Below are 13,528 nucleotides of genomic sequence, written 5' to 3' on the forward strand. Positions count from 1 at the left end.
TCTCTGAATTCGTTTTTGGGTTAGTTGTCAAATAGTTATGTCCCAACATTCTCAGTTCTAAGACGGCGCAAATCCGTTCATCCAGTCAAATTTAATAAACGTATTCAATTGCTTGCCTGTCTACCATAGCCCCTCTTCTTGGTAAAAAGCTATTTTGAATGCACTGAGCTCTCTTAAGTGATCATGGTTAAAGGGATACTTCAGGAGTTTGGTGATTTTAAGCACTTTATCTACACTACCAGTCAAAAATTTGGACACTTACACATTCATTGGTTTTTCTTTATTACTATTTTCTACATTGTGGAAGAATAGTGAAGACATCAAATTATGAAATAACACGCATAGAATCATGTAACCAAAAAAGTGTAAAACAAATCAAAAAATATATTTGGGATTCTTGAAAGTAGCCTTGACAACTTTGCACACTCTTGGCATTCTGTCAACTAGCTTCATGAGGAATGCTTTTCCAACCATCTTGGAGTTCCCACATGCTGAGCTCTTGTTGGCTGCTTTTCCTTCACTCTGCGGTCAACCATCTCAATTGGGTCGAGGTCAGTGATTTGTGGAGGCCAGGTCATCTGATGCAGCACATCACTCTCCTCCTTGGTCAAATAGCCCTTACACAGCCTGGAGGTGTGTTTTGGTTATTGTCCTGTTGAAAAACAAATGATAGTCCCACTAAGCGCAAACTAGATGGGATGGCATATTGCTGCAGAATGCTGTGGTAGCCATGCTGGTTAACTGTGCCTTGAATTCTAAATAAATCACATACTGTCACCAGCAATGCACCATCACACCTCTTCCTTCACGGTGGGAACTACACATGCAGAGATAATCCGTTCACCTACTCTGCGTCTCAAAGACATGGCGGTTAAAACCAAAAATCTCAAATTTGGACTCATCAGACCAGGACAGATTTCCACCGGTCTAATGTCCATTGCTCATGTTTCTTGGCCCAAATATGTCTTTTTGGTGTCCTTTTTAGTAGTGATTTATTTGCAGCAATTTGACATGAAGGCCTGATTCATGCAGTCTCCTCTGAACTGTTGATGTGTCTTACTTGAACTCTGTGACGCATTTATTTGGGCTGCAATTTCTGAGGCTGTTAACTCTAATGAACTTATTCTCTGCAGCAGGGGTAATTCTGGGTCTTCCTTTGCTGTGGCAGTACTCATGAGAGCCAGTTTCATCATAGAGCTTGATGGTTTTTGTGACTGCACTTGGAAAATGTCAAGAACTTTGAAAGTTTCTTCGACTTGGCTGACCTTCATGTCTTATAGTAATGATGGACTGTAGTTTCTCTTTGCTTATTTGATCTGTTTTTGCCATAATATGGACATGATCTTTTACCAAATAGGGATATCTTCTGTATACCACCCCAAATGCATTAAAAAGGAAAGAAAGTCCACAAATTTAACTTTTAACCTGTTAATTGAAATGCATTCCAGGTGACTACCTCATGAAGCTGTTTGAGAGAATGCCAAGAGTGCAAAGCTGTCATCATGGCAAATGGTGGCTACTTTTTTTTGTTACTACATGATTCCATATACATGTTATTTCATTGTTTTGATGTCTTCACTACGTTTTTACAGTGTAAAGAAAAACCTTGGAATGAGTAGGTGTCAACTTTTGACTAGTACTGTACGTCATCAGAGAACTGTCAAGATGGGAAATTAAACTTATGACCTGTCCCAAATGGCACCCTATGCCCTTCATAGTGCACTACTTCTGACAAAAGTAAGCGATGTGGTGGTAGAGCTGTCCCTTAATGATCTCTAGGATTTTTCCTACAATGTAGAATAAAGGAAAAAACGATAAATGAGTGTTAACATTTGACTGGTACTATACCGCCCAACCCTACTCTGGGGAAGTATCTAGATTTTCATACGGTCTTACTTTTTCTGTACCATACCGGGATATATATATATATATATATATATATATATATATATATATATATATATATATATATATATATATATATACGGTATTACCGAATGCACAGCTGGGGTGCTATTTCTAAAAGAATATATAAAATAACATTATTTTATTTTGGAGGGTGCACAAAACAATTTAGGCAACGCGGCTCTTGGGCTGAAATTAAACATCTCAACAAAGAGGTGGACTAGAGTCAACCACAGATTTAAATCACGTAAGAAACCCCCATGTGACCACCTAGAAAAACAAGGTGTTTTAACACGCTCATCCTCAAGCAAAGCAGGCACCGCAGAAAGTCGGAGGGGAGAAAATACACCCAGCCACCGCTTAGAAACACACCTTGCTGCATGATTCATCTTTTGTAAGAAACTGTTCACAGGCTCTGAAGGGAGAAAGTACACCCAGTGTTTAAACATACAGGAGAGGCTTCTTCTAGAGAAAACAATGTAATCACTCCGTGTGTGTGCCTCATGGAAAAGAATGGGTTCTAATTGAAGGTGTTGTGTGCATCCCAAATACCATCCTATTCCCTATAAAGTGCCTACATGCCCAGGTCAAAAGTAGTACACTGTATAGGGTGCTATTTGGGACACATACTTTGTCTGATTTCAGCAAGGCAGGCTGAGTGAATAAATGAAGTATCTTGTTTAGAGATTTGCATAATAGATGCATTTAGCTCATGTACACACATGTGGAGTGTTCTGTTTTGGCTGTGTGGTGTGCGAAAAGTGATTTTTGTTGCGCGAACAATGGTCATCCGATCCAACACCTTCTTCCCTATATCATTACAGATGTAGGAAGAGGAGATTATTTCTCCTGAAGATTATTTTAGTTCCTCATCAAGCTTGAGTATGTGCCAAATCTTCATAAGAGTTCAAATTGAGTCGACACCCAAGTAATGAAACATTCACATTATGAAGGTAGGGAACCTCACAGATTTGAAATGGATATGGCAGATGAGTTGCTTTGAGGTTTTTGAATTGCCCTTTGGAAGCTAACCTAGGTAGATTATTACCATGCATATTTCATTGTCCCCTTTCATCTAACATCTGGTTTTCATGTGTCATTCTGTTTACATGGTTTCCCCTCCTTTTTGTCATCTTCATTTAGTGGAACTTTGTTTCTATGATGAATAAACTGTGTGTGCACGCTCCTGTGTCTGGTCTTTAGGTGCTGGCTGGGATGAACGTGCACCCAGCTGAGTTTGATGGCCTCAAGCAGGAGTACAACGTCAAGGGCTACCCCACCTTCTGCTACTTCAAGTGAGTCTCTATCACTATAGGCCACCGTAAATACACACACACACACACACACACACACACACAACTCAATCACTCATACTGTTTCCATTAACAGGCGAGCCTAGTTGTGGTCAATTTGCAGTGTATGGATTATTAATATAATTCTGGTCCAACCATTTGCTCTGACAAAAAAAAAACGTCCTTTGGCTGAATCTAGTTGCCTACTCCGGAGTAAGGGCTTCAGAGGGTTCTAGCAGCAGGGAGGGGGAGGGCTTCAGAGGGTTCTAGCAGCAGGGAGGGGGAGGGCTTCAGAGGGTTCTAGCAGCGGGGAGGGCTTCAGAGGGTTCTAGCAGCGGGGAGGGGGAGGGCTTCAGAGGGTTCTAGCAGCAGGGGGGGGGGGGGGCTTCAGAAGTTCTAGCAGCAGGGAGGGGGGGGGCTTCAGGGGCTTCTAGCAGCGGGGAGGGCTTCTAGCAGCGGGGAGGGGCTTCAGGGGGTTCTAGCAGCGGGGAGGGGCTTCAGGGGGTTCTAGCAGCGGGGAATGTAGGTAGGATGGAGAGAAGGTAGAGGTGGTGGGTCTGTCTGTAGGCACTGGCAGACCTCACTCCCCTTCCTTTTTCACAGGAGGCAAGGGTTGCTCCAGATGTTCTGAATCTGTTTATCACTTAAAGTTTCTTTGCGTTGTTGGTTGGGTCTTAAAGTATTCTGTTTGAAGCAGGCGCACAATGGGGGGCTGTGGCTGGCTGGGGAGGACACAGGCCTGGTGTCAAGTGGGTTCCTTGGCTGTTGGTTCAAAGACATCTGGGCATCTGAAGGAGGTTGGGGTCTGGGCTTTCTCTCCTGCGTTGCATCACCGTCCCCAAGCCTCAGACGTCACACCAGGGGGTCCTAGAAGTAACTGTCACGACAGACTCAAAGTGCGCTCAGACACTGTCAGTCTGACCCTAGATCACCTCTGTCAACTCAAACGGTCTCTTGTAAACGGTGTTTCTCTCAAAAGCCTCCAGCCCTAATCCTCTCCAACTCGGCATTAGGCTCTTATCTCAGGCCAGCCTCTACCTCCAGCCCAGCCTCAACACTTAGCAGCGTTGTCCTCTCCATCTCAGTGTTAAGGACTGTATCGTCTCTCTCAGCCCTTTAATTATTGATGGGCTAATTAAGCAGAGTCCTTGGCCCAGGGGGGAGGTGGGGCTAACGACCATATAGTACCATTGGTTACAGTAATGACTTTCTCTCTCTGATAAACATGAGTGCATCAGCCCAGGATTCAATCATTGCTGCTTCTAGAATTGTCTTGCTGTTCAAGCTCCTTTTCAAATACCTTTTCTTTCCAGTGCAGAGTGGGTGTATCTAAGGAGAGCAAGGGCACACAGTTAAACATTTTGATAACACTTAAAGTCTGCAGGTAGAATGCTTTCTAACTCGTTAACTGTATCATAATGCATTATACCTGCATGTCAAGCGTTTCCTACAGTTTTGCTGAGCTGAAACAAAGGTAAGCGTCCATGCTCTCTCCCTCTGTGCCTCTTAAACTATGTGTGATGCGTGGCACTAATACTGTACGGCTGCTGTTTTGAATTTTACATTACATTGGCCCGATGTTCACGGTTCCCTACAGATCAGTTACAAATGAGCATGATCTGCAGGCATTCGGTTCAGCTGGAGCAGCTAGTGCTCCTCGCTCCCTACCCACCGCCGCTGATTCATTTCAGTCTCAGGAGATCAGAAAAGATAAAGAAGCTATTACATGAGGATCCGTTTCCGTGTGGGAAGCCCCCCATAGATATCCACACAATTATAATTTTAGCTACTGTTTTTAGATTATTTATAATGCATCGTGAGGGCACAATAGAAGAAATGTACTTCTATTATTTTAACTAGTGGTACATTTTAGGAAAGGGTAAAACAATTAATGTTCAACTTCTTTTGTTTGAGCTTTTCCTCATCACAAAACATTTCCTTTTGACTTTCCACAACATTGACCCCGGTCTCTCTGATGTGCTGTATATCTCAATGAAGAAACTAGGTCCTCTGGACATAAAATGCACTTTCCTAGAGGTCACCCCTTTCAGTGAAGTCAGTAGGTTACATTGTAGTTTTTCCATTGTTCTTAGAACTTCTAGAAGCTGAACTCAGAATGTTGTGCAACACGCATGACATGGATTAGTGTGTTTCCTAAATATAGTAATTATTCTGGGTGATACTGATGCCAGCAGATGTTTTCTAGCTGTCTTATATTCTCTCTCCTCTGTGTTTTTAGGAAGGGGAAGTTCCTGCACCACTATGAGAACTATGGGGGCACAGCCAAGGACATCATTGACTGGATGAAGAAGTGAGTTTAACCATTTCCTTTCTTTCCATCACTTTCCCCTCATAAAATAGGGTCAGGAGGATTTCCTGACCACGGGTTAGGGAGCTGGGTAAACTCTGGCCTATTCATGGTCCTGTGTGGCTCAGTTGGTAGGAGTGTGGTGTTGGCAACCCCAAGGCCAATGAAATGAATATGTAAACCGGTAAACTTGCTGTACTGTAACTCGCTTTGGATAAAAGTAAGTGGCATATTACGCCTGTACAAAGTTTATCAACCTACCCTGTAGTCTCACCTCTTTGTGGGGCAGCAAGTAGCCTATTGGTTAGAGCGTTGGACTAGTAACCGGAAGGTTGCAAGATCGAATCCCCGAGCTGACAAGGTAAAAACCTGTCGTTCTGCCCCCGGACAAGGCAGTTAAACCACTGTTCCTAGGCTGTCATTGAAAATAAGAATTTGTTCTTAACTGACTTGCATAGTTAAATAAAGGTAAAATAAATGAAATGTCCCCACTCTGATCCCGGTTAGCTCTCACACTCGACTGTTCACCGTGTTTTAGTCTATTGAAAGGGCACGGAGCAGATTTCACAGCTATTGCAGGAAACGAAGTCAGAGGAAACTGTGGCTCTCACAGGCAGATGCTTCAAGGCATGACAGCTTTCCTCTCCTTGGAGTACACTTCAGAAACAATCCCACGGTATACACACACCTGTTCGTACAGACTGTAGAAATGATCCTGACTCGGTCTTCCTCTAGGGTCCAGTATGACCTGCTAGGAGGGCTGTACTAATAGTTAATGATCCAATATCCTTAGTGAACATTACATGCCTCTGTGGATGGCCTCACATCACCTCTGCAAGATGGGCTGAACCTGAATGGGCAGAGAAAAAAACACTGCAGAGCTTGGCTTTTAGATTCCTCCATGGTGGCATTATGGGCTGCTGTCTGTCGTTATGGAAGCGGGCACTAACACCACACACAGTGGTACTGCAGCAGGCATCAGTAGGCTAGCTAAGTAATAAGGAAGTGCACCTGATGTTGCCTAGAAACGAGCTGGACATCTGGCTATGAATGAGTACTGTGAATAAGTATGGACCTGCTGTGCATTTGAATATATTGGAGATGACATGCAGTACTCTGGCGCACACTGTCCAGGAGCTGTCAATCTAACTGCATCCCAGTTGCACATAAACAGATATTCAACCTCCTAGGCTTATTTACACGTGCTGTAGGCGGTTGTTAACACTCGTATGTCTTCTCCTGGACTCGTGGGTAGTAGGAGTAAAAGACTGTAAGAAGTGGTGTGTGTGGCTGTGCTAGGGAGGGCTCTGTCATATGGGTGTGACCACTACAGGCCAGATGTGTCTGACATGACGTGAGGTGGAGTAGGAGCTACAGTACAGCTGGGCCTGCCTCTATTCATAACAAACATGTTTTAGCTCACTTCTCAGCTCTTTAAATATTTTCTCACTCCCACCACCCTCGCCTGTCTCTCCAGTCCCCAGCCCCCCCAGCCGAAGGTCCCAGAGGTCCAGTGGTCGGAGACCGACTCCCCTGTCTTCCACCTGACTGACGACTCCTTCGATGGGTTCCTGGCGGAACACCAGTCTGTCCTGATCATGTTCTACGCTCCATGTGAGTAGACTCAACCTGTTACTTTGAGTGTATGATGACATCATACGGTTTACATAAGTTTAATCGTGTCATTGCTACAGCTTATGCAACAGATTGCTATTGTTACAAACACTTTGTAAAAGTGCCAAAGTTAGTCTTCAGCTGGTTAGATTTCCATTGCGAAACATCCTCATACAAAACTCATCTGATCTGTGAGGAGAGAAGCAAGTAAACGTCAGGGGGATGTTTTGACAGAGTTGAAAAGCAGTGATATTGTCAGTGCACCGTATAACTTCAAATGTATGCAAATACTGTACATGCACACTTCAAAACACATTTTGGAATGCAATAGTCGCACAACTGAATTGTGCATTGTTACAATCCTAATCTGCATGAAGATGCTCTCCCTGCCTAGATAATGCACTATTTTAGGTTTTGAAAACAATCCACAGGTATTGCGAGTAGTCTTGTTTGACTAGCTCAAAATCAAAGGTTTTTCAGCACTTTCAAATCTTTCCCTCTTGTCTGCTGACGACCTCCTCCCGGCTGGTCCTCACTTAGGCCCTCTTTACTTTGCCTGTCAACCTGGTACCCACCCGTGGTATATAAAGGACCATGGCTCACGGGATAGAAGTCCAATTTTATATGGCTCCTTGTTATAACACAAAGGCCAGCTAGACCAACCCACCCTCGCCCCATGGTGCCCTGCCTCTCACAATGGGCATCCTGGCTGTCACTCTTCACTGGGAACTGCTATGGCCACTCACTGAGATGCCCAGGCCAAGAACAACCAGCTGATACAAGCACATCAGGCAGACATTTCAGCTCTCTCAAACACACACACAGGACCCCCTCCTAGCAAGACCAAGCAAATGCAGACACACAAAATAACACACACTTGCCTGGAAGCAGTTTAATGGTCAACCAGTCATAGTGAGATTAATGGCCTCATGGTCAAGAGCAACACTTTTGTCCAGCTCTTACGGAGACCGTTTGATCCCATCCTGTGTGAGCTGCTCCCTGCACACTGGGTTGTTTCCCTTGTCTGTGTGCATCTGCCGATGCAGGATGTATACAGACCAAATGACTGTAGTTTGTCTGTGAATGGCCCTGGTGGATCCTCAAGCATGACGGCTGCTGGTGATATATGTGGGCGTGTGTCTCAGACCTGTCCACACCAAGGTTAAAAACAGGATCTAGCCAAATTACTTTTCATCCTCTAGTCTATTCAGACCGGTGATCGAAGGAGGAAACATGGCCAGCCGCACGCTGAGCCATACTCAGCAGAGCAGCCTTATTTTAATACCCAAGAAGCCTTTGTCTGTTCAACACTCAAAGGAAATACACACTCCCCTGCTGTGAATCAACATTTCATGTAGCTTAGCCCTCCTCCCCCAGACACTAAATGAAGGCGATGAAACCAACAGAGTTGAGGTGATGCAGAAGATGAAGCAATAAAGCACTATTATTCTGTCTCCTGTTTTTAAACAACTCTTTTTTTTAAGGTCAGAGGCAGTGCTTTCCTCCACACAAATCCTGTCTGACAATTCTACAAAAGATTCAGCAAAAAATTCAAATTAAACGCATAACTATTTTGCATGCAACAGTGTTTGATCTGTATTATGTGGAGTTCAGATGTTACTGATTGAGGACTGTGCCATATTCAAAAAGGCCAGGAACGATGTGCCAACTAAAGATCTAGCAGATGCATCCAGCCATGCACAGCAATGCTATTAGAAAACAAACACAGCATGCATTCTGCTCTTCAGCGAGCTTAGGCAATATAGGCCTTACCAACCTCTAGTGGATGCTGGTTACAAATATTGAGTTCAGAATCTTTATTTTTTATTTTTTTTGAGCTCTAAAAATAAGATGTACCCAGGCTGCCGAGCTTTTTTTTTTAAATCAAACGCTGCATTTATTCATGACGCTGGAATTCAGTGTCACAGCTGTGTTGACAAGCTTGCAAACACACAGTCCACCCCGTTCTCGCACTGTGGGGAACATTAGTCCTATTATCCTCTCACGTACCCAGCCCAGCTATGTCACTGGTCTCAGTTCCACTGTTTTCTCCCATCACACTGGCTACAGAGGTGATGAGGACAGAACCTTTCAATTCCTACAGCTACACACACCCTGGCGTATGGATGGAGTCATGCCTATAGTTAGTGGACAGACATGACTATATCCTTCAGGCTTACACTTCAGGGAGTTAACTCGCTCTGATAAATGTCATACAATTTACTGTCCCTTCTAGGGAAATAACCCACTTTAATACGAGGTGAGAACGTTGCTCTCATTAGTTCCGCGTGTTGGTCTCTGACTTAAGTAAAGAAAGCACAAGTTGGGCAACATTAGCCGTTATACATTTTTATATAGTAAAACTGCCAATGGTAAGTTGAAACCAGGTGGGGGGAAGGAATTCCCTGAAGTTTAATTGAATGTACTTGGATGAGGCCCTACTGAGAACATAGTGTTGTGAATGGCTTGATTCATTCAATTAAGAGGCTCTTTGCTGTTTCTATTAAGGCCACTTATAATGTGATTATGGGGAAGTATGGTGAGAATCCCTAGCATTAAGTCATCCTCGCTCAGCTAGTCATGTCTGTCTTTGTGTTTTGAACTGCAGGGTGTGGCCATTGTAAAAAGATGAAGCCAGAGTATGAGGAAGCCGCTGAATACCTCAACAAAAACAAAAATGTAAGTACAACGATGGTGTATGTAACAGGGAAAAGAGGGATACCTAGTCAGTTGTCCAACTGAAATGTGTCTTCTGCATTTAACCCTCAACCCTCAATCAGAGGGGTGCGGGGGGCTGCCTTAATTGACATCCACGTCTTCGGCGCCCGGGGAACAATGGGTTAGCTGCCTTGTTCAGGGGCAGAACAACATATTTTTACCTTGTCAGCTCGGGTATTCGATCAAGCAACCTTCCGGTTACTGGCCCAACGCTCTGAAAACAGTGCTTGTGATGTGTGTATTTATATGTATGTGCATACTTCTGTTGAAGCCTTGCAACACCAATTTATTCCAAACCCCAGCTGTGAGATATTGCCTGAAGTGAACACCAGAACAGAGTTAAACCCTTCTACTTGGCTGGTGCAGTCAGTCTGACACAAGTGCCTGGCTCAGAGCTCCTTATGTGTTTCTGATTAGCTGGGTGTGTCTGCCCTCTACTCTACTCTCCCCAGCCCAGACCCAGGGTCAGGCCAATACAAATCAGCAGAGATCGCCTTGTGATTGGAACAATTATCTCATCCATCCCCGATCTGCTCTGTTCCACTCCTCTCTGCAACACTGCTGGGTTTTGTGTATCAACAATGGTCCACCACCCAAAGGATATCCAGCCAACTTGACACAACTGTGGGAAGCATTTGGTTCAACATGGGCCAGCACGAGGTGTACTTTTCAGGGTTTATATTCAGCCTGTATTGAATTACCTCACTCTAGCGGGGTCAACCCGTTTTGGGGGAATTTGAATCTGAGTAAAAGTTTTTGTGCTTGTCTTGCCTCTAAAATAACAAGTTCAAAATACTTTTCGAACATCATTGTAATCTCACCTGAGTTGTGTGGTGTAAACTTCAAGTGAATTGCATGCGCTTACTTTTGTGATTTTCCTGGTCTCACTGGGCTGAGTTGACCTTTAAGTGCTGTGATCCAGTCTGAACTAGCTGATCTACTATGTGATGGTGGTGTATCCTGATCTGACTCCTGCCCTCCAGAGCCCTGGAGTTCTGGCAGCCGTGGACATCACCATTCACAAGGCGGTGGGAGACCGCTTCAAGATCTCTGGCTTCCCCACCGTCAAGTACTTTGAGAAGGGAGAGGAGAAGTTCACTCTACCCCACCTTAGGAGCAAGGACAAGATCATTGAATATCTGCAGAAGTGAGCTATGTTCTTCTATAGTACTTTGTCCTTCCACAACCCAGGGTCAACATAAGCCTGGTCCCAGATCTGTTTGTGCTATTTTGCCAATTCCTAGTCATATTCTCAGCACAAACTGATCTGAGACCAGGCTAGGACCAGGTCAACATACCAGTTCCAGATGAGTTTATGTAAAATGGGCTTAAACTGAGGCAGTTCTCAACTTCTGGAGTCAAGTGTTGGTGTGTGTCATACCCATTCATTGACTTGATGTAGTATGTTCGGGCTGACACGTCACATTCTCTGCTGGGCTTAGCTGGCTAGATATGATGCCTGTTTATCTCCAGTGGACTAGGAAGTCTTGCGAGATCAAGAGGATGGTAGATGGTGCAAATGAACAATAAGCTGCTTTGAGGGTGCTTTACTATACTGCTAGATGCAGTGATATAATGCTCATGTTTTGTATTGTTGGAACCCTCGGTTTTAACAATATAGATTTTTCAAATGAACTTCCATTGAGCTAGTGCTACCAAAAGTTGCTGAATGTCTTTTCTTTTCAAACTGATCCACAATTTTTCCACTGTTAATGTACCTTGGTTTGTGTGACCTCCAGCCCCCAGGCGCCCCCTCCCCCAGAGCAGTCCTGGGAAGACAAGCCATCTGGTGTTAGCCATCTTGGAATGGAGGACTTCAAGGAAGTGTTGAAGAAGAAGAAGCATGCCCTCGTCATGTTCTACGCACCATGTAAGTCGAATGTGACATTTGGACTTACTAGTCTCAGGCAGGGCGATTTCATCACGAGACAGTGATTCCAAATTGAGTCTGCTACATTAGCACCCTGCTAGTGACAATGACACTGCACCGCTTGTTAGTGTCCGATTTTAAAACCACATTTGATTTAACTTTTTACACTTTTTTTTTTTTAATGATCTATGCTCCCTAGGAGCAAAAGGGTTTAAGGTTTTACACCACCAATACAATCATTCTAGCCTCTTTCTTGCCATCATCTGGTGGAAAATGACACCGAATGCTCAGTATAGACTTATAGTACCATTGGGGGGAAAGTAGTATGACAGCATTGACAGGCCCACCACCCAATACAGCATCTCCATATCCTTTCAGCGGACTCACACCCTTCCTTCCCAGTTGATTCAGGACCGGTTCATGGGATGTGCCGGTTGACAGTAAAGAAGCTCTGCAGTCAGTGTCTGATAAGAGACTTCAAAGACCACACATCACTGCACCGTCCGTCTTCCTCTTAGTTAACATGAGACAAAACAACGCCTTCGGTTTTTCCTCCACAAAGAGGTTGTGGAGACCCAGCAGAACACGGCAATAACAACCTGCTCTGTTTTTGTCCCTCTTCTCCTAATCCTCTTTGTAACAACCGCCTATTAGGGGCTTTGAGAGATCAAACTACTGACTTTCACATAAAGACTCTCTAATCTAATGCCTTCAGACAATATGTACATTGTTACCTAAAGGAGGGCGTCTGTTAATTGCAGCCTCTTCGTCAGATAATCTGAACTAAACTGCTACCTCTAACATGTATCAGAGCAACGCTTCCTATCCCCAGGAATTTCCTGCTAGTTGTTTTTGTGTCGCACTTCACTAAATGCTCATTTGTATCATACCTTTTTAGACTAAATACTGGAAATGATTTGTAAATAAGAAAGCATTAACACTTAATGTTGCGTTTACACCAGAAAGCTACTGTATATTTCAATTGGACCTGTTGGGAATTGTCAGTTTCATATGTGAAGTGTAGAATCAAGATGGGATCGGACAAACCGGTATATTATACCCTGCACGTATTGGAGATACAGCACATTGTTTTTACTACTAAAGCTCTTACACCAATTACATAAGATTCAACAGATTTCACGTTCTTCTACATGAAATGGGAAAATCAAAGCATACGGCTTGCTGCAGCTCCCCGTGGTTCTATTGTTGAATATCAATTATTACTAGATGTGAAAGGGACTGAAATGACAAGGCATTTACATGGTGAAAAGGAGAGGGTTCTCATTTAATGTGATTTTTTTTTTTTATGATTTTTTTCATTTTCAGCAGAAAAGCAGCAGAAACTATCCAGAAGTATTCACTTAGTTGGTAATCTTCTTACTCGGTGGCAGCAAAAGTGGTATCAGTAATTACTTTAAAAAAGTGAGTTGTTACAGTAGTTGACCCTAAGAAGGTAGAGCTTCTCTCGTGGATGTGCGTCCCCTTGCTGAAAGACAAGGGTCAGTCATTATCTGCCATGTCTAGCATTCTTTAGTATAAAATGGTATTCCTGCCATTCTGAGTCCTGGTAATGTGTGCTGTGTCCCAAATGGCACCCTATTCCCTATATAGTGCACTACTTTTGACCAGGGCCCTATGAGCCAAAAGTAGTGCGCTATATAGGGAACAGGGTGCCATTTGGGACATGGGCATTGTGGTCAATGAGGCAGGGCCCATCCTTAGCTCTGATGCTGGTCATCATCATAATAACAATAAGTGGAGAAATGGGGTGGAACAACAGTATTTTTATTTTTTTGCACCATTATGTATTATCACAGTCAT

At 43.8% G+C, this 13,528-nt stretch overlaps 1 protein-coding gene across 1 annotated transcript in view; it reads left to right on the forward strand.

The window, feature by feature from the left end:
- Positions 1-13,528, forward strand: part of LOC120058331 (protein disulfide-isomerase A5-like) — a 55,456-nt gene that overhangs the window by 27,866 nt on the left and 14,062 nt on the right. The window contains exons 9-14 of the mRNA XM_039006915.1: positions 3,109-3,200; positions 5,437-5,508; positions 6,983-7,119; positions 9,728-9,798; positions 10,821-10,984; positions 11,577-11,707. Of these exons, the coding sequence (XP_038862843.1) occupies positions 3,109-3,200; positions 5,437-5,508; positions 6,983-7,119; positions 9,728-9,798; positions 10,821-10,984; positions 11,577-11,707 (667 nt within the window). The remainder of the gene's footprint in view (positions 1-3,108; positions 3,201-5,436; positions 5,509-6,982; positions 7,120-9,727; positions 9,799-10,820; positions 10,985-11,576; positions 11,708-13,528) is intronic.

The sequence above is a fragment of the Salvelinus namaycush genome, chromosome 13, assembly GCF_016432855.1.
Source record: "Salvelinus namaycush isolate Seneca chromosome 13, SaNama_1.0, whole genome shotgun sequence".
In the NCBI taxonomy this organism is placed as follows: domain Eukaryota; kingdom Metazoa; phylum Chordata; class Actinopteri; order Salmoniformes; family Salmonidae; genus Salvelinus; species Salvelinus namaycush.